Source organism: Elephas maximus, chromosome 26, assembly GCF_024166365.1.
Source record: "Elephas maximus indicus isolate mEleMax1 chromosome 26, mEleMax1 primary haplotype, whole genome shotgun sequence".
Classification (NCBI taxonomy): domain Eukaryota; kingdom Metazoa; phylum Chordata; class Mammalia; order Proboscidea; family Elephantidae; genus Elephas; species Elephas maximus.
Window position 1 is genome coordinate 6,663,357 of NC_064844.1, and position 21,063 is coordinate 6,684,419.

A 21,063-nucleotide genomic window follows, 5' to 3' on the forward strand; every position below is an offset into this window, starting at 1 on the left:
GTAACATATGTTTGTGCCTTGTGTGGCCTATTTCAGTTTTGTACTTGGTATTATTTAAAACCTCGGGTGATAGTCACAACTTCTTCATTTAATGACTTCCAGTCCGTTCAGCAGAGGGTTGAAGTGAGAGACTGACTTATAAAATCAGGAGCCTTGTGTTTTAAAAATATATTTGACTAGTGATAGCTGTGGAATAAATTAAACTATTTAGGAGAAAGGTTGCAAGGATCAAGAAGCAAAAATAAGTTACCAAAATGACAGTCTTTTGTGCTCTATAAGAACTTTAGCAGTAATACTTACTGTCTTACTCACTAGGGAAAGACCAGTTAAAAGGACATTTTCTTTTTAGTGTCTTAAATTGTGAAAAGCCAAATTATTACTGCTGGCTTATTTGCCTATTGCTCTTTTACAAATACAGTCTGATCTGCTGTAGTGCGTGTGTGTCATACGTGGTTGGTGAACACGGGAATGGCGTCAGTGTAATGTGGAGGCAGGGCTAGTTCACAGGTGATTTTCCCAGGCAGGTGGAGCTGGGACAGTGGGAGCAGAACCGTAGCTCTGGTCAGAAACGTAAACCCTTAGCTCGCCTGCTAAACGGGCAGCGGGAGCCCCTTCCCCCAGACAGGCAAGGCAGCCTCGGCTTGTGCAGGGTGCACCACTCCTGTGCCCACCCGAATGACAGCCCCGCGAGTTCTCAGGACAACTTCCGGCATCGTCTCAGCATCTTCCAGCACTGCCACTAGTACTGCCAGCGTTTCCGGTCTCTGCCTTCTGAGCATCTTTAATCTCGTCGTCTCAGCATCTTCCAGCACTGCCACTAGTACTGCCAGTGTTTCCAGTCTCTGACTTCTGAGCATTTTTAATCTCTCCACCATGGAGCTGCCTGCCAGAGAGCTCATCTCCCAGATACCAGTTATTGGGGTTTTTTGTTGTTATTAGTTCTGGTTAGACAGTTGCACAGGTTTTGAGTGAATTTCTGAAAATTCTTTTTCTCAAAGTCGAATTATTATGGTCCAGTTTTGCTTTTTCATTTTAAAAGAGCATATATATTGCTTTATGGCGAAGACACTTAGATAATAATATGTAGTAAGAACGTGAATTTATTCTGTATTTTTAATTAGGTGCCCTTCGCTTTATGAGGCGGATAATTGGCCTTAAAGACGAATTCTATAACCGGTACATCACCAAGGGAAATCTTTTTGAGCCAGTTGTAAATGCTCTTCTGGATAACGGGACTCGGTACAATCTGTTGAATTCAGCCGTGGTTGAGTTGTTTGAATTTATAAGAGTGGTAAGTTTATATTAAAGGATTCTTAGTTAAGTAAAAATACATGTGAGCAACGTGATTTCTTCATTCCTTCTGAAATTGTTTATTTCTTGTGTCTTAGAATCTATTTCTCATAAACTGAAATGTTAAAAATCAGTTGTTATTTTTTATTTTCACTTGCCACATGGTTATCATTAAGGGACGTTAATATCTTAAATTGTGAAATGCAGCTTAGTCTTTTAGCTCATATTTATATTCTTCTCACTTCCATCCTTATTGGCCACATGTTTTAGGATTACATGGGGCATATGTGGACATTTTAGTTAAGCATTGCCATTCATGCCATCTCTTAGGAAAAGGTGGCTTTCTAATGTAGGGTTAGTGACAAAAATGAATAGAAAAGTTGAAAAATCATTCCTTCGTTTAACATGGACACAAAATGTATATAAGGTAGGGTGGAATCTCAAGTTGAGTTTCAAGTTGAAGAGACCCGGAAGTTGATATAGTGCTCCAGGTGCCTTATTTTACAAATGAGGGAATTGAGACACCCAGAGTAATTAAGGGACTTATTCAAGAGCATCCATTCGATTAGAAGCACAGTCAGAGCTAGAAAATATGTCCTAACTCAACTTCAGGCCACAATCAATTTGTCATAAAAATATCTGAAGGAACTCTTTGTGAATAACGGGGATAAGACAGCTAACAGCTGTGAAACCCTTGAAGCAGATTACACACAACATATACATACTCAGGAAAGATGGCCAAAGACTAAAACTTGAAAAAAGAAGTCAAGGTCAGAAACACCTTCTCTGGTTTTGTGTTCTTACAAACCAGGTCTCTGCTGACGGCATGCTACCCTCATACGAAGCTGATTTCCCTGACTTGATTTTTTTTTTCTGTTAGTAGCCACTTGCCAAGAGTATGATTTTTAAAAGGACGGAGAGGCTTGAAGTAGATAGCCTTTAGCCTTAGAAAAGAGGGAACGTAGGCAACCATCTCAGTAGGTACCTGAACCCAGGTTCACAATGCACTGTTCTAATGAATCTGAGGAGAACTTTTTCCCTTTAAAATTTTTGGTGAAATACTGATGAAATGAATGAGTTGTAGGGTTCACAGCCCCGTTCCTATCTCCATGATTGTTTTTCTGAAAATAATTTTGTTCGGTTGGTGAGGGTACATCGAATCCCAAAACTGAACTTGCCTTTTTTGTTCAGCGTAGAACCCAGAACCATTTACCCCGTTTTCTTCTTTGCATATTTTTGTATTGAGATGTCTAAGGGAACTTGGAAAGACTTAAAAACCTTAATGTAACCAGATTATGGTATGTCTTCTGGAGAAGTATCCTGCGTATTTATTAGCTAGTATTTTATTATCTATAAAGTCCTGAGTTAGAGTTTTAATTTTTTTACAAAATGAGTCTGCTTTGATCTCCATGGATTTGCAGTGATTAGATTGGTTCACCTAGAATTTTAGAAGAAGAATTTAGAGGAAGTTATTTTCGTCTCTAGGTAAACCGCCATATAGTTTGTCAGACTCTATGTCACATAGTCTGGAAGTCTGTGCCTGTTTAGATGAGGCTTGTCCCATTACATGGCAGTTAAATGTGAAGTCATTAAATAACACCTAATGTTCGCTGGGGAGCCGGAGCCCTGGTGGCACAGTGGTTAAGAGCTCAGCTGCTAACCAGAGGTGGGCAGCTTGGATCCACCAGCCAGCCGTTCCTTGGAAGCCCTATGGGGCAGTTCTGCTCTGTCCTGTAGGGTCCCTAAAAAAAAAAAAAAAAAAACTAGGAGTCAGAATTGACTCGACGGCAACAGGTTTAATGTTTGTTGAAAATAGAAACATCTGCTTCCTAACCAGCTGTGTACTTTTGATCAGGCCATCCAGCCTCCCTTGGAGCCTCGATTTCTTTTTCTATAAAATGGGGGTTATAAAACTTGTCTCACAGAATTGTTTTGAGGACCAAATGGAATTGTATCTGAAAATGCTTTTTAGATTGTAAAGTGCTGTGTAAATGCAAAAAAATAAACAGAAGACCTAGACTAATCCATTTACTGCTCAAACATTCTAGTTCCCCAGGAGTGCTCTAGTGTATTGCATCTCCTTTTTTCCGTTCTCTATGGAGTCCTGGCTTTTAGAAGGTGATTTTGAAAGCCCTCTTTTGATCAGCTTTAGAATGACAAAGCTGTTTCCTAACAAGCATTGTACTATATGTGAAATGTGAATTTTGTGCTTATACAGGAAGATATCAAGTCTCTCACTGCCCATATAGTTGAAAACTTTTATAAGGCACTTGAATCGATTGAATATGTTCAGACATTCAAAGGACTGAAGACTAAATATGAGCAAGAGAAAGACAGACAAAATCAGAAACTCAACAGGTATTGTTTAAGTATATTGCAATTATAGCCTATAAAATTGTGTCCAGAATCGTTTGTAGTTTGGATCTTACAGGAATTTTCTTTTCATCACTAGATAGCATAGGGCTGTAGAGGAGGTGAGGGTTTCTTCCCCAGCCCTGAATCCTTTACGTGACCAGTTACTGCCCCAACTATAAATCAAGATAAATTTAGTTTAACGTAGCTTAGTTTCCAACCGTCTCTAAAGTCGTTCGGAGTATTCTCTGGTTACGTCTTGTGTCATGACTGAGATGAGGAGATGATTGTGATATAAGTTATACTGAGTTGAAATTACTTCAGTGCCTCTGGGCTGCACATATTTTTCCGCAACTTTAGTCTGGTCATGAACCTTAGATCGCTACTCAGCATTTGTGGTGTGTTTCTTACAGTGTACCATCTATATTGCGTAGTAACAGATTTCGCAGAGACGCGAAAGCCTTGGAAGAGGACGAAGAAATGTGGTTTAATGAAGACGAAGAGGAGGAAGGAAAAGCAGTTGTGGCACCAGTGGAAAAATCTAAGCCGGAAGATGATTTTCCAGACAGTTATGAAAAATTTATGGAGACTAAAAAAGGTATTAAAATCCTAAATTTTGGTAAAACACGAAAGACACGAATCTTGTACTGAATCACGCCCTTTTAAAATTATGCACCTTTTCCAAATTTGCTTGGAAGTTCTTTACGTGTTTAAAATATTTTTCTTGAAACTTTACATTTTCTGATGCTATTCATCTGCAGTTTAGAAATTGCATTGTCTGCTTACACTTTGCCTTGCATGAGTATCGTTGGCTTTATTTCTGTACTGAAATCTCCGGTAATAGTAGAGACCATGTAGATCTGTAGAAACCTTCCAGACTACTTGTTGTTAGGTGCCATCGAGTCAATTCCGACTCATAGCATCCCTATGTACAAGTGAATAAAATGCTGCCAGGCCCTGTGCTGTCCGCACAGTCATTGTTATGCTTGAGCCCATTGTTGCAGCCAGTGAGTCAGTCCGTCTTGTTGAGGGTCTTTGTTTCACTGACCCTCTGCGTTACCAAGCATGATGTCCTGCTCCAGGGACTGGTTCCTCCTGATAACATGTCCAAAGTACATGAGATGAAGTCTCCCCATCCTTGCCTCTGAGGGGCATTCTGGATGTACTTCTTCCAAGATAGATGTGTTCATTCTTCTGGCAGGCCATGGTATATTCAGCATCCTTCACCAGCACCATAATTTCCAAAGGCATCCGCTCGCCCTCAGTCTTCCTTATTCATTATCTGGCTTTTGCATGCATGTGAGGTGATTGGAAACACCACGGCTACCATACCATACTGCTGCCTTTTGTACCTGAGGAAACTGAGCTCAAAGAAGTAACTTTGCTCTTTGAATTTTTCAAATCATTATAAATGTTGCATAAAGATATATCAAGAGAAGTAAAATTTCTCCTCCTGGCTTTCAATATGTTTAACTTGTTTTATAAAACTAATATCTCACTAGTATTTTTTAAAACAACTCATCTCTCTACTTATATAGCCTGAATAATTATCATTATTGGAATACTACCCTGCATATATTATCTTAAATATTTAATAAAAATTTGTAGTTTGAAGGAAAAAAACATTTCCTGGACTTTATATAAGTCTGTGATTTCCAATGTGAAATTTTCTAAAGGCAGTTCTCATAAGTACTATTTCATTTATTCATTACATTTTCCCCGAAACTGTTGTCTCCATCCTCACTCATTAACGCCGTAAATGCTGTGTGCTTGAGCCTGCGGGAGCAAATAAGCCTGCTGAAATGTTCTAGGGAGTCAGGTATCTCTCACGGTCAAATTCTCCTACCTTTACTCTTCGCTGCCACTGCCCTTGCTACTGTCAATAGAACCAGTAAGGCCATACTTGGAGGACTGCATCTGTTCTGGATGCCACACTGTTAAAAATCAGACAGAAATAATAATAGTAACCAGATTGGACACCTCAGACATAAAGGAAACATACAGGAGCCTGAAATATCCAAGGAATAAAGGACTATAGGCGTTTGAATTGTTCATTTGTGGGAGAGGTTAAGTTACAAGGAGCATAGAAGTGGAGGGTCAGTGAGTGGAAGCTGCAGGAAGACATTAGAAGGCAAAGTCAGACAGCTGATGAGTCTTCGGAAGCGTACCCTGGGTGCGGCAGTGTGGGATTCTGGCATAGGATGGCTGATTTTGTTGTATGGTTATTCAGGCCCTTTCTAATCGTGAGGTTGCCAAGATTCCAGCTTATGAAGACTTAGCACTGTACATATCATGCGCTATTCTTCCAGCTCTTAGAAAGGAAAAGCAGTGTTTTCTGAGTTTTAACGTGACTGTCCTTTTCAGATGCATTCACATAGCGGTATACATTGATACAGGTTCAAAATTCTGCTTCTATTTTAGCAAAGGAAAGTGAAGACAAGGAAAACCTCCCCAAAAGGACATCTTCTGGTGGCTTCAAATTTACTTTCTCCCACTCCGCCAGTGCTGCTAACGGAACTAACAGTGCAAACAGTAAATCTGTAGTGGCTCCCACATCACCAGCAAGTTCAAATGGATCGTCTTCCAAAACTACAGGTCTGGCTGCGTCAGTAACAGCCTCCAAGGTATGTGACAAGGCACTGCGGACAGGCTCTGTTTTTTTAATCTGTGAAATTATTTCCTGTTTTCTGAAGAAAATTTGGGTAATAAAAGCAGTTTTAAAGACGAAAAAACAATGTACATTATCCGAGAACATGACTGCTGATGTTTTATTGATTTTTCTTCAGGTCTTTGGGTTTGTTTATATGGCGCATAATTTAGATCCTTCTACAAACAGTTTTGTATCCTGCATTTACTTATTTTAAGAACTTTTCCGTAGTATTAGAACGTTGTTGATGATCATAGAATTTCCTTTGATTTAGCTGTATCATAATTTATGTAAGGATGCCCTCTTCCACCCTCATTCTCTTTTGGAGCACTTAGTCCTGCCTGGTGTTGCGTTGATGTGACTGTTGGTGTGGTTGTGTTTTAATTTATTTCCTGGATGAATTTGGGGAAGACTGTCTTCCCACATGTTGTCATTCCTCTCCAGAAGGTCTCTACCACTTTGTATTCCCACAAGCACTATATGGTATGTATGAGTGTGCCCGGCTCACCGCAGCTTTGCCAGGGTTGTTATAATTATCTTTCATCTTTGCCACTTAGGTAGGGGAGACTGTGTATACTCTCTCATCCCTAGTTGTGTGTTCTTTGTTATTAGTCAGGTTGAATCTCAGCCTTTTGAATTTGCTCCTGTGTGAGTTGTCTGTTCGTAGTCTTGCCTTTTTGAACTGGCTCCTTAGGTTTTTCTTACCGTGAATTGAGTCATTTAGTTATTCTCATAGCATGTATATTCCCACTGGTTAGTTTTTTCTTTTATAAAAAAGTTTAAATTTTATATGGAACTTTTTACTTGTTCTTTTCCATTTTTTATTCTTGTATGTAACCATCCTTTTTCCCCAAAAAGAGTGGCTTGAAATAAAAAGACCCAAATACAGGACGACTGTTTGTATCAGGGTAGAAGACAAGAGGAGGGAAATGCCATAGTAGTGGGAACGTAACTGAAAGAGTGCTTCTTATTTTGAACACAGAATATAGGTTTGAGTTTAATGTTTTACAAAACGTAAAACTTTTATTCAATATTGCAGTTAGATAGGCTCTTGGCTCAAGATCACAGGAATAGTATTTTTTGGTGGAATTCTTCTGTGCAGTTGTTTGAAACACATTTTATGTTTTCAACTAGCAAATTTTAAAATTAATTTTCATTTTTTGATAGGGCAATTTAGTATAATATCCTGACACTATATTACGAATATGTGCTGTGGAGTTACACTGTTTGCGTTCAATCTTGGCTCTGCCTCTTTCCAGCTGTTTGACTTTGAGTAAGTTATTGAATCTCTCTGGACCTTACTTTTCTCATTTTAAATTGGCATGAAACAGCACCTACTTTGTAGGCTTGTTGTGATGATTATATTGTTTAATATAAATAGAGAACCTAGAACACTGCTTGGCACCTCCTAATAAATGTTAGCTTTTCTTTTTTGAAAAAAAATATGTATGCGCCTATTTTCTAAACTCAATAGTACTGAAAGGCAAATTTAAGTTACAAGAGAAAAATCAGTCCTCTGTTCTTTTGCACAGAGGCACCCCTGAGCTCTTCTAGCTGCTGCTTCTCTTTTAGACAACATGCTAATGCTGCTGCCTTGCTTTACAGGCTTGGACGAGGCTCACTAGCTTTCAGTTGTTAGATGAGGACTTTCTCACATGCAAGGTGAGCGTCCCTTCGCACGTGCTCACCTTCGCTACTCCCTCTTCCTGTAGCACGATCTTTGTTTACAATAGTATTAGATGATTTTATAGTTATAATGTCAATATAATATTGTTTATTGAGTTCTTTGTAAGCGTTTGCCTTTTCTGGAATAATTGCCATTGTTCACATTTGTTGCAGTAGTTACACACCTCTCGCTAGTTCTTGCCGTACCTCTCGGGTTAGTTCCCACGTAGTCTCCCCCTCGGAACACCTCTCTGTTCCACGCTGTGAACAGTCTGTGTCCTGATCCAGTCTAGCTTGGTTGTTCTCTAGACCTGCCATGTAGCTGTCACCTGGAGGCTTCCTCGGCTGCTGTACTAGGACTCTGTTGTCTCTCTCGTTTCTCGTGCCGTGCCACATCAGGATCCCACGTCTGTTCTGTTTCTTGATGTTTTCTCTCATTTTGGTGGAGCAGATCCTCTAGTAGTTTTCTGAGAAAAACCCTGTAAGAGGTAAAATTTGAGGCTTTGTGCCTGCGAGGATGGCTTGATTCTGTCCTCATGTTTGACTGACAGTCTAACTGAGTGTAGAATGAAATGGGAAACAATTTTCTCTCAAAAATTTTAAGTTACTGCATCACGAAGTACAAAGATACCCTTACTCCTGATCCTTTGTATGTGATTTTTACTCTTCGTCCTGGAAGCACTCAGGGTTTTCTCTCTGTATTCTGAAATTTTGTGAGGATAATCCTTTGGTCATTCTTAGCTGAGTGAGCAGTTGTATCTTTTACTTTTGTGGAATTTTATGCTCTTTTTCTGTAACTTACTATTTGGATGTTGGGCCATCCGGATTGATCTTAACAATTTTCATAACTTTTCTCTCCTGTAACTCATTTCATTGTCTTCTTGCTCTATTTTCTAGCATGTTCCCTTGAGTTTTTATTTTATTGTCCTTCCAGATACTTCCTTTCTTAAGAATGAGCAGAATCACATATGAACAGAAGCCCATTTTTCACCCTTTTTGACACTAGTAGCAACTTCCTGAATATCTTCATTCTGCATCTTTGAGGGCAGGGGAGTGGAGAGAAAACCAGAATTTCTTGGAAAACAGATTAATTGCTCAGTCACTGTAACAGAATTTGAAATTAGGCAGGATGAGAGTTCACAGAAGTGAAGCACTGACCCGACTGACTACAGTCTTCATCCGTGAATTGGCAACTTTCGAGCGGTAAAGGCTCTTCGCCCTTCGTAGCTGGGGGCCCTTCAGTTTACCCAGTTTAACCATCAGTTTTGATTACTACAATCAGATTGATTGGTTCTAAAGGAAATGAAATAGACCAGGTGTGAACTCGTTCACCTTTATTTTCCTTTGCAAGACACCCTAAAGCTCTAATGTGCTACCAAAAATACTTTCTAGAAGATGTGAATGCTGTCAAGATGCAAAATACTACTTTAGTTGTATAGGTGGAAACCACGCACATTTACCACGAGGAAAAATACTTAGAAAATCTGAATGAGATCAGTGAATGCTTGAACACTTGCCACAAATTCCCTGAAGAAAACCCTGCATCTTGCTTTTTCTCTTCCATTTTCTTGGGCAAACTTCCCATATCAGGACATAAAAATCTTCCTGCAGGTATTCCAGTGTGTGGCTATATTTTAATTTATAACTAGCCCCAATGATGGACATGAAAGTTTTTTCCAGTTACAATCTTTGCTGTAGTACATGATCTTCTATATATGTTATTTCCCATGTGTATTTCTGTGTAGGATGCTCACTATAATTTTAATAATTATTTCTGAATATAAACACTCAGTAAATAGGAATAAAAGCATAATTTCTTAAAATGATATATATGTCTCCTACCAAAAGCTAGCTTTGTACTTAAGGAAGGATATTAGAAATATTTCAGAGACAGGATACCGCTGTCACCACTGTTATTTAGCCATTGTCCTGGGGTATTGGCCATTGCAATAAAGAACTTAAAGCTATAAAAATGAGGAAGGAACTATGAAAGCTATCAGTTTTTCTGGTGATTTTTAAAAATCATGCTTAAGGAAGATCTGCCTAGTTCTTACTTCTCTGAGTCAGGGATGGCTCTTAGGTTTATTGCCATAATGAATTATAGTTTCCTAGTTTCGAAACATCCTTCCATACATAAACTCTACTTGATTTTAATTTTGTTATTTAGTTTATTGGTTTGTTTCAGAAAAAAAAATCAATCTCTACATGGGTGTTTATTGTTACCATTTGGTTTGATCCCCTCTTTCATAGTGGTGATCCTTAGATTTTCTTTCATATTAAAACTTGAGGCAGATTTTTGACAAGGGTGCCAAAAATGAACAAAAAGTAGCCATCTCAGCAAACAGTGCTAGACCAACTGGATATCCCACATGCAAAAGAATGATGCTGGATTCCTGGCATCACATCATGTACAAAATTTAACTCAATAGATAAAAACAGCCATGAGTCTTCATGACCTTGGATTAAGCAACGATTTCTGGATCTGTCAGCAAAGCACAAGCAACAAAGGAAAAGAAAAAAAAGATAAATTGGAGTTCATGAAAAAAATTTTTTTTTAATTGTGCTTCGAAGGACACTATCAAGAAAGTGAAAAGAAAACCTTACAGAATGGGAGAAAATATTTGTAAATCATGTATCTGATAAGGGACTGGTGTCTAGAATATAGAAATAACTCCTATAACTCAACAAGATAAATAACCCAATTCAAAAATGGGCAAAGGACTTGAACAGACATTTCTCTAAAGAAGATACAATAATGGCTCATGAAGACATGAAAAGATGTTCAGCATGGTTAGTCTTTAGGGAAATGCAACTCTGAAACCACAGTGAGATATTGCTTCATGCCGATTAGGATTGTGTTGATCAGAAAGAGGGACAAGAGCAAGTGTTACAAGGACGTGAAGAAACCAGTTCACACATTGCTGATGGGAATGTAAAATGGTGCAGCCACTTTGGAATACAGTCTGGCAGTTCTCCAGAAAGTTACACGTGTGAGTTACCATGTTGTTGTTGTCAGGTGCCGTCGGTTCCAACTCATAGCGACCCTCTGCACAACAGAACGAAACACTGTCTGGTCCTGAGCCATCCTTACAATCGTTGCTATGCTTGAGCTCATTGTTGCAGCCACTGTGTCAGTCCACCTTGTTGAGGGTCTTCCTCTTTTCCGCTGACCATGTACTCTGCCAAGCATGATGTCCTTCTCCAGGGACTGATCCCTCCTGACAACAAGTCCAAAGTATGTAAGATACACTCTCGCCATCCTTGCTTCTAAGGAGCATTCTGGCCGCACTTCTTCCAAGACAGATTTGTTGGTTCTTTTGGCAGTCCATGGTATATTCAATATTCTTCGCCAACACCACAATTCAAAGGCATCAGTTCTTCTTCGGCCTTCCTTATTCATTGTCCAGCTTTCACATGCATATGATGCAATTGAAAATACCATGGCTTGCGTCAGGCTCACCTTAGTCTTCAAGGTGACATCTTTGCTCTTCAACACTTTAGAGAGGTCCTTTGCAGCAGATTTACCCAATGCAGTGCGTCTTTTGATTTCTTGACTGCTGCTTCCATGGCTGTTGATTGTGGATCCAAGTAAAATGAAACCCTTGACAACTTCAGTCTTTTCTCCATTTATCATGATGTTGCTCATTGGTCCAGTTGTGAGGATTTTTGTTTTCACTATGACTCGGAATCGACTCAACGGCACTGGGTTTGGTTTGGTTTGGGTTTTGTTTTCTTTATGTTGAGGTGCAGTCCATACCAAAGGGTGTGGTCTTTGATCTTCATTAGTAAGTGCTTCAAGTCCTCTTCACTTTCAGCAAGCAAGGTTGTGTCATCTGCATAACGCAGGTTGTTAATGAGTCTTCCTGCAATCCTGATGCCCCGTTCTTCTTCATGTAGTCTAGCTTCTTGTACTATCTGCTCAGCATACAGATTGAATAGGTATGCTGAAAGAACACAACCCTGGCGCACACCTTTCCTGACTTTAAACCACGCAGTATCCCCTTGTTCTGTCCGCACAACTGCCTCTTGATCTATGTAAAGGTTCCTCGTGAGCACAATTAAGTGTTCTGGAATTCCCATTCTTCACAATGTTATCCATAGTTTGTTATGATCCACACAGTCGAATGCCTTTGCTTAGTCAGTAAACACCTTCTGGTATTCTCTGCTTTCAGCCAGGACCCATCTGACATCAGCAATGATATCCCTGGTTCCACGTCCTCTTCTGAAACTGGCCTGAATTTCTGGCAGTTCCCTGTCGATACACTGCTGCAGCCATTTCTGAATGATCTTCAGCAGAATTTTGCTTGCCTGTGATATTAATGATATTGTTCTATAATTTCCACGTTCGGTTGGATCACCTTTCTTGGGAATAGGCATAAATATGGATCTCTTCCAGTCAGTTGGCCAGGAAGCTGTCTTCCATATTTCTTGGCACAGATGAGTGAGCACCTCCAGCACTGCATCTGTTTGTTGAAACATCTCAATTGGTATTCCATCAATTTCTGGAGCCTTGTTTTTCGCCAATGCTTTCAGAGCAGCTTGGACTTCTTCCTTCAGTACCATCGGTTCCTGATCATATGCCACCTCTTGAAATGGTTGAACATCAACTAATTCTTTTTGGTATAACGACCCTGTGTATTCCTTCCATCTTCTTTTGATGCTTCCTGCATCATTTAGTATTTTCCCCATAGTTACCATATGACCTAGCAATTCCACTCCCAGAAGAATTGAAAGCAAAACTTGTACGTGAATGTTAATAGTATTATCCATAATAGCCAAAAAGTGGAAACAACCCAAGTGTCTGTCACTGAATGAATGGATAAATAAAATGGTACATCTATACAGAGGAATATTATTCAGCCATGGAAAGGAATAAAGCACTGATACTTGCTACAACATAGATGAACCTTAAAAACTTGCTAAGAAGTCAGACACAAAAGGCCATGTATAATTCCATTTGTGTCCTGAATAAGCAAATCCATAGAAGCAGAGTGGATTAGTGGTTGCCAGGAGCTGGGGGAGTGGAATTTAAATTCTGCTCAGTATGCAGAATTTAAACTTATTCTTAGAATTGTATTTATTTTCAGCCTGGCCTCTGCACTACAGAGTCCTTCTGGTTCATTTATCTGGAGTCGGTGGTGGTGGTGGTGGTGGAGCAGGTACCTGCTGGCTCTCGGGGTGGGAGTGACACCCAGTTGGCTGTCCCACTGACATCCTCTGTCTTCCCTGCCCTCCCCACTGTCTTGGCACATTCGCCTCCTGGTCTTCTCTGGGTTCTTCAGGGCAAATCAGCTTGGTTCTCACTCCTGTTTCTCATCTCTGTCCCCCTGCACGTCCTTGGTTCTCGGCTTCCTCCTCTGCTTAATGAGTTACCTCGTCGCTGATTTTTCTCTTCCAGAAATGTTTGACAGCTTTTATTTGATATTTTCTCCTCTCCTCTCTTGGTTTTAGTTTGTTTGTTTGTTTTGGTCTTTGTTGGTATATACTTTTTAAAATTACTTGTAATTTAACGAGGCTTCAGGAGAGACTAGAAGCAGCTTAGCGATCATGAGCTACCCTCTAATTATACAAACGTTAATGCTTTAAGAGAAAATACCATTAAAAAAGAAAAAAAAGGCAGATGAACTTGACTTATGAATACATATGCAAACATCTTTAGAACTTAACATAGCAGTATGTGATGTTCCATATACAAAGATGGTTCTCAATATGATCAATTTCTTTTTATTTTTTACACCATTTATTTTATTTTTGTTGGGCATATACACAGCAGAACATGCACCAATTCAGTAGTTTCTACGTGTACAATTCAGTGACAGTGAGTGCATTCTTCAAGTTGTACAGCCACTCTCGCCTCCTTTTCTGAATTGTCCGGCCCCCATTAACATAAACTCACTGCTCCCTAAGTTTATCTGATCTTCCAAGTTGCTGTTGTCAGTTTGATGTTGAAACCACCAGCCTTTTGATTAGCAGCCAAGCACTTAACCACCATGCCACCATGCTCCTCAATCCCAGATAGATCTTCAAAGAGCATGATGTGTAAGGTAGATACTCTTTGCTAGTTAAATAAACTGCTGCTTGGTTTTAGGAAGACTTCAGGGGGTGTTTTTGGTTTAAGGTTTATCTCAGAGCAGTAGTTTCAGGGGTTCATCCAGCCTCCATGGCCCCAGAAAGCCTAGTGTTCATGAGAATTTGAATTCTGTCTTTCCCCTCTTTTGGTCAGGATTATTCTATAGACTCTTTCATCAAAATGTTCAGTAATAATAGCCAGGCACCACCCACTTCTTCTGGCCTCAAGGCAAAGGAGGCAGTTGTTCATGGAGGCAACTAGCCACACATTCCATTTCCTCTTCCTATTCCGACTCTTCTTCTTCCTCTGTTGCTCCAGGTGAATAGAGACCAGTTGTACCTTGAGTGGCCATTTACAAGCTTTCAAGAACACAGGCGCTATGCAACAAACTAGGAGGTAGAAAAGAGCGCTGAATAAGTTATTAGGCCCACGTATAATGTTTGAAAATCAGGAAGTGTGACTCCTCCTACTTTATTGTGCTCTTTCAACATTCTTCTAGCTATTCAAGGCCTCTTGCCATTCCATATGAAACTGAGGATTGGTTTTTCCATTTCTGTAAAGAAGGCCGTTGGCATTTTGATCATGGTTGCATTGAATATATAGATCATCTTAGGTGGTATTGACATCTTAATATTAAGTCTTCCAATCCACGAACATGGAACATCTTTCCATTTAAGTCGTCTTTAATCCTTTTCAGCAGTGTTGTATGATTTTCATTGTGGAAATCCTTCACATCGCTGGATAAGTTTATTCCTGATATCTTATTCTCTTAGATGCTATTGTAAATGGGATCATTTCCCTCATTTCCTTTTCAGATTTTCATTGCTGATGTATAGAGACGCAACTGATTTTTGTTTGTTGACCTTGTATCCTGCAACTTTGCTAAATTCCTCTAGTAACACTAGAAGTTTTCTAGTGGCCCCTGAGGGACTTCCCATAGTTCAGATCATTTCATCTGTGAACAGAAATAATTTCTTTTTTTCCAAAATGGATACCATTTCTTTCTTTTTCTTGTCTAGTTGCCCTGGCAAGGACTTCTAATACAATATATTAAAAAGAAGTGACAAGAGCACCCTTGTCTTTTCCTGATTTCAAGGGGAAATCACTCAGTCTTTCTCCATTAAGTATAATGTTTCTGTTGGCTTTTCGTATATGCCCTTACTCATATTGAGGAATTTCCCTTCTATTCCAGTATTCGTGAGGGTTTTCATCAAGAAAAGGGTAGATTTTATCAAATGCTTTTTCAGCATTTATAGAGATCATGTGTTCCATTTCCTTTGTTCCGTTGATACACGTTACACTGATTGATAATGTGACGTTGAAGCATCCCTGCGTTCCGGGAGTGAGTTCCCTTTGGTCATGGCGTGACTCTCTTACTATGCAGTTGAATTCTGCTCGCTAGTATTTTGTTGGAGATTTCTGCATCTGTATTCAAGGGGTATTTGTTTGTGGTTTCCTCGTGGTGTCCTGTCTGGGTGTCAGGATTATGCTTGCCTCATAGAATGAGTTCAGGGTATTCCTTCCTTCTCTGTCTTTTGGAAGAGTGTAAACAGGACTGGTGTCAGTTCTTCTCCAAATGTTTGGTGGAATTCCCAGGTGAAGGCAGCTGCTCCAGGACTTGTTTTGTGGGGAGGTTTTTGATCACTGATTCAATCTCTTCGCTTGTTACAGGTCTGTGGAGATTTTGTTTCCTCTTAGGTTAGTTTGGGTGGGTTGTGTGCTTCTAAGAATTCGTCCATTTCATCTAGTGTATCCAGTTTGTTACTGTACAGTTTTTCATAACATTGTCATTATTCTCTTTATTTTTATTGGATCAGTTGTAATGTCGCCTCTTTCATTTCTTACTTTGCCTGCTTGTATTCTTCTCTCTCCCCCCCGCCACCCCCTGACAAGTCTAGTCAAAGGTTTATAAATCATATTGTTTTTTTCCGTCTTTTCTATTATTTCTCCTCTGATCTTTGTTATTTTCTTCCTTCTGGTAGATTTAGGCTTGGATTGTTCTTCTCTTTCTAGTTCTCAAATTGTAGAGTTAGGCTGTTGATTTGAGATCTTTTTTTCTAATGTGATTAATTTTATTAATAAATAAGAAAAGCCATTATTAGAGACAAATTTTTAAACAGTATAACACTCTGAGGAAACAGCCCCAAATGTCCCCCAGGGAATTCTTTAAGTATATGATGGTTTATTCATACTGTGGAATACAACAGTTAAAAGGGATGAAAATAGATTTGTATGTACTGACACGGAAAGTGTGGTGATATTTTCAGGTGAACACAGTTGTGCAAGGGTAGGTATAATTGCAATCTGATACTCATTTATAAAAACAATAATACATTTATAGGCGTATATTAAGTCTGGAATCTATCAAACTTTTGACAGGGTACATCTCTAGATTACAGGCCTTTTTACTTCCAGCATTTCACACTTTGTATTGTGTAGCTGAATTTTTCAGATAGAGTATTAATCTTAAATAAAATATCATTTTAAATGTTAACCATTTGGGACCGATATATTTATACATTATGATATATGACCCTAAGCATTTTGTTAACTTGCTGTCATCTTTGTGAAATCACATTATTTCTTCTATCTCCGCCTCTTTTGCAATTTGTCTTAGAAACCAAATAACAAAAGTAATGGTAATAATAGTATAGCAGCTAATAGCAATTTTTGAACGCTAACTACATAAAAATGCTGTGCCAAGTGCTTTACATGTATTGTTTTCAATTTAATATTCAAAATAGTTCCGTGAGGTACTGTTACTATACGAAATTTACGGATGAGGAGACTAAGGCATAGAGAAGTTCAATCACTTACCCACGGTCTGGAAGCTCAGATGCAGGGGCATTAGAATTTGAAGCCAGGCAGTCAGGCTTACAATCATTATATTTGTAAAGTTTGCCCTGCTGCCTCTTTCTTACCCAGGATTCTTTAAATACATGTGTCAGGCTGAGAAAGCAGCAGCAGGATTCTCACACACACACAGTGTGTAAGTTTTATTTCATTCACGGCCTCCTGATATCTGTCTCTAGCTGCTCAGAGGCCTTTTTTTAATTTATTAATACTAGTGTTGCATTTATAGTCTAGTGAAGTGTTAGTGCCAAGTGCCTGCGTTCTTTGGATATGAAGCTGCTTAGTCCTACTTGTTTACCCCTAGAGGTCTAAAGGGTCTGAACTAAACACTGTGCACAATAGACCCCTTAACCAGTAGGACACGTCACTAGGCTTCACGGAATCAGTTCAAAATGAATGCAGACATTTGTGGGCACAGGTAATTTTCTGAGTAGTGTGTTAAAGGCTTAACAGGATTTTGAAAGGTTCTGTTTATCCATTTATTACTCACAAGGCCAAACTCTGGATTACCTCCTTTTTTTTTTTTTTGCTTAGCCCTCAGATTTTTAGTGATTAGTTTTTAGAAACCATTTGATGAGTTTATTATCTTCAGCCATTTAAACTTTTTTTTTTTTTCAAAAGTAAAAAGCAAAGACATATTTAGCAATGAAATACATACATGATGAACAAGGAGACTTGTCACTGGCTGCCTGTCATCTTCTGTAGTGTAAAACAAGAGAAATGAATGGATATATGTGATAGTATAGAAAATTTTTAAATGATTTCTTATATCTTTCACAGTAACTGTTTTTACTAACAAGTTTGCTTTTTTAATTTATATATGTTAAAATTTTTTTTTATTCATTAGGGAAGTTTGGTTGGCTTAGTGGATTATCCAGACGATGAAGAGGAAGATGAAGAAGAAGAGACATCCCCCAGGAAGAGACCTCGTCTTGGCTCATAAAGTCGTTACTGGGGGACCCTCAACACGTGGTCTTACTGAAATGCTGCAACTGTTCAGTGAGCTGAAAATTGGAATCAGAAGCTTTCTCACCTGAACTTATAAATATACAAGGAGTAGCAACAGACAGTCTATCGCTAGGACGGTTTAGTTCTGTATAAAACCAGGCTTCCCAGGAACTTGATCGCTTGCTACTAATTAAGGGGTTTGCCTTTCAGGTTGTCAAAAAAAAAAAAAGGTTAGTAACCAGAACCTGGGAGGTGATTTCTCAGCAAGGAGAGTCCCAGGTTTGGGGACGGTTTAGGGAAGGGAAGAGGTTGATAAAACAATGTTAATGCAGGATTGCTCCAGGAAGTACCCAATCTAGAAACAATTGTAAAATTTCAGTTGCAGACCCAATAACATTACTTGTATAATGGTGCTGGCCATGTTCTTTTAATCAGTTGCCTCTTTTTAAAAGAAATTTTTATGGAAAACACGTTCTATCTATCATAAAAAAATGAAATGAAGCTGTTGGGACCATCACTTTGAAGATTTCACAGAAATTCAGCGTGAGAGGTCTTTGGAGGGCAGTACACCCTGTAGTATGGGGCATGTTGAGTTTTATACACCAGAAATTTTCAGGAGCTGTTTTGATGAACACAAGCAAGCATGATTCAAAATGGGCAGTGTTATATAACACAACTTCAAAATCAGGACTTTTAGAGAGAACTGATGCCAAGAATCAGTACAGTAGGATCCCAGAGGGATTTTCCCCTAGAAACCTGGGTAGTGACTAGAGCAGGATGTTTCCAGCTGCCTACCAGTGACCGTATTTTGTGGAAGATACTTTGAAGTCATTTTCTGCTTCGTTAGTAAAGTCTCTCTCGAGAGCTGCAAGCAAGTTTTAAAGTGTAATTTATAAAGACTAACATACAAATAGTGCTGGATTACATGGCACTTAATATCCAAAAGCCATTTTGGACCAAGAAGAAGTTACCTAAGCGTCCGAGTCAGCATGCATCGCGTAAAGATTTTCCACAAACAAGCAAGGGTGCAACATGAGAGCTGCTTTTTTAAAGAGTAAAAGCACATTCCATGTACGTAAATGAATTTAACATAATCGAGGCAAACTGTTAAGAGGTTTTATTTTTAGAACAGCAAGTTAACTGTAAATATTTTAGTGTTACTGTGCTCACGTATGATCTGAGATCATGCCCAAGTGAGAAAAAACGTCCCCAAATTACAATTTAATGCATTGGGAAAAAAAAAGCTACAAACAGTAATTCTAGCTGCAATCTTTAGGTCACCTTTGTAATGTGTTATGGGTCCATTTTTCCTGGAATAGCTTAAACTGAAGCAGTTTACCCTGTTTTGGAGATTTTGTAGTTAATTTTAATTTTGGCTATTGTTTGGAAAAAATGGGCTGTCTGTGTAGATATGAAGTATAGTTTTTCCATAAAACAGATGTTTATTTTGTATTAAAAATACCACTGTACTTGTTTTACACCATTTGTATACATGTGGTGATATTAATGCGGAACTGTAAAATTCAGGAATTAAAATGTGACCCTGTAATTCCATGATTGTTGCTTTTGTTTGGTCTGTTGTAAAGATAAGTTAACCCTATTTTGAGATCTGTCCATTTTACCGGATCCTTTGAAAGCCAGTGAAATTGCCCGCAGATATTTATCGTATACCACTAGGTTGCACACCAGACTAAAATGAAAGAACTCTGAGTCAACGAGGGTCAGCTGTACTACTCACAGCAGGTAGGCCACGGGCAAGTCAAGTCTCTGGGCCTCGTGGGGCAGGAGCGCCACGGAAAGCTGCTGTTTTCCTCCATCTGATTAAAGAGGGGGCCTGTGATGAAAAGGTTCTTCCACCTCATAAAGAAAGTCACTCAGGGTATTTTAAACTAAGATCAGTCAAGTTATCATAAGAATACATTTCCTTTTAAGCAGCTTTTATCAAGCCCCTTCTCTCTTCTGAGCTCTTACGGAATTTTTTCTTGTAATCTAAGCAGCCCAGGCCCCAAACATCTCTGTATCTATCTACTCTTGGCTTTTCCTAAGTGACTTAGTCCAGTAGGAGGTATTGGCTTTAGTTCTTACGAAGAGTTCTCTAATTTTCCTTCTGAAGGACGGCCACGAGTCTTGAACAATCAAATCATCAAGCTGAAATGTGAATGTTTTCTTGAACTGCAGGATAACTGTTTTCATGGTACGAGTGTGCTTACCCTCAGTGATATGACAAGACAAAATAATCCCTTGAAAGAACAACTAGGAAAATTCCACGTTAGCTGCTTCTTCAAAGAGTACCCTCAGGCACATCTGAGTTTTTATATCTTTAATTTATATCTTCCTTCAGCTGAGTGGGCCACAGGCCACATTGGTGTGCCTAAGGCCCTTTTAAGATTCTCTCTGTAAACTGTATCTGATACAAAGACTATTTTTAATAAAAAGTTACACGAAACAGATTCCTGTGTTTTATTCGTCACTAGCTTTTCCTCTTGTCCACCTGGTGATAAAAGTGTAACAAAGTACTGATGCTTTTCCTGCAGGTTGAAGGTTGGTAGAGCTGAAGTGACTAAGTTTTGTTAAACTAATTTGGGTGTTCCTTTTTAAAATTTTATTTTAAAAAAATTATCTGTAATATAATTGTAGATTTGGGGAGATAAAATGGAATTAGAATGTAAACCTCAGGAGCTGCCAGTAAATGGGAAAGGGGGTGGGTGTGGGATGTCAAACCACTACAAGTTTCTGAAAGAAATCTGTGAGCAAACAGACTACAGAAAACTATTCCAAGACCTCTTCACACACAAAAGACTTACTTACACCTGACGGCAGTGTTCTCTTTATCAGCTTTTGGGATAGCTTTTCTAGTAAGAGTGCAAAATTGAGTATTTTTAACATCCTCTGTGTCAGTTTTCCAAGTCGTGTTTGTCCCAGCCTCAAATGTTGCTAAAATCCATCTTACTACTACCCAGGACAGCTCCTCTTCATGGGACTGCCACACCCCCGCTGTACCTGCAATTACTCTGACCCACCTGCTGGTCTGCACACAGTAGCCACACATGTTCTTAAAAATGAAAATTTTGCTGATGTAAATTTCCCACTTTCTGGTGACTTCCTGCTGCCCTTGGAAAAGGTACAATCCTTGCATTCCGGGCAAGGCCCTGCAGTCAGCATGTGCCAAGCGTGTTTCACATCCTGCCTGCCCCCCTGTTCTAACCTGCTCTAGCCATGCTGACACCGCAGCCCCTCA

At 39.2% G+C, this 21,063-nt stretch overlaps 1 protein-coding gene across 2 annotated transcripts in view; it reads left to right on the top strand.

The window, feature by feature from the left end:
• The window catches only part of PPP4R3B (protein phosphatase 4 regulatory subunit 3B), a 66,830-nt gene extending 47,451 nt beyond the window's left edge, over positions 1-19,379 (top strand). Inside the window, exons 12-16 of one of the 2 annotated variants that reach the window (XM_049870521.1) lie at positions 1,122-1,291; positions 3,509-3,648; positions 4,077-4,240; positions 6,064-6,266; positions 17,725-19,379. In XM_049870521.1, the coding sequence (XP_049726478.1) occupies positions 1,122-1,291; positions 3,509-3,648; positions 4,077-4,240; positions 6,064-6,266; positions 17,725-17,820 (773 nt within the window). In that variant the 3' untranslated portion in view covers positions 17,821-19,379. Of the gene's footprint in view, positions 1-1,121; positions 1,292-3,508; positions 3,649-4,055; positions 4,241-6,063; positions 6,267-17,724 lie in introns of both variants that reach the window. The other variant, XM_049870519.1, reaches the window with a different exon arrangement.
• The last annotated feature ends 1,684 nt before the right edge of the window (positions 19,380-21,063 follow it).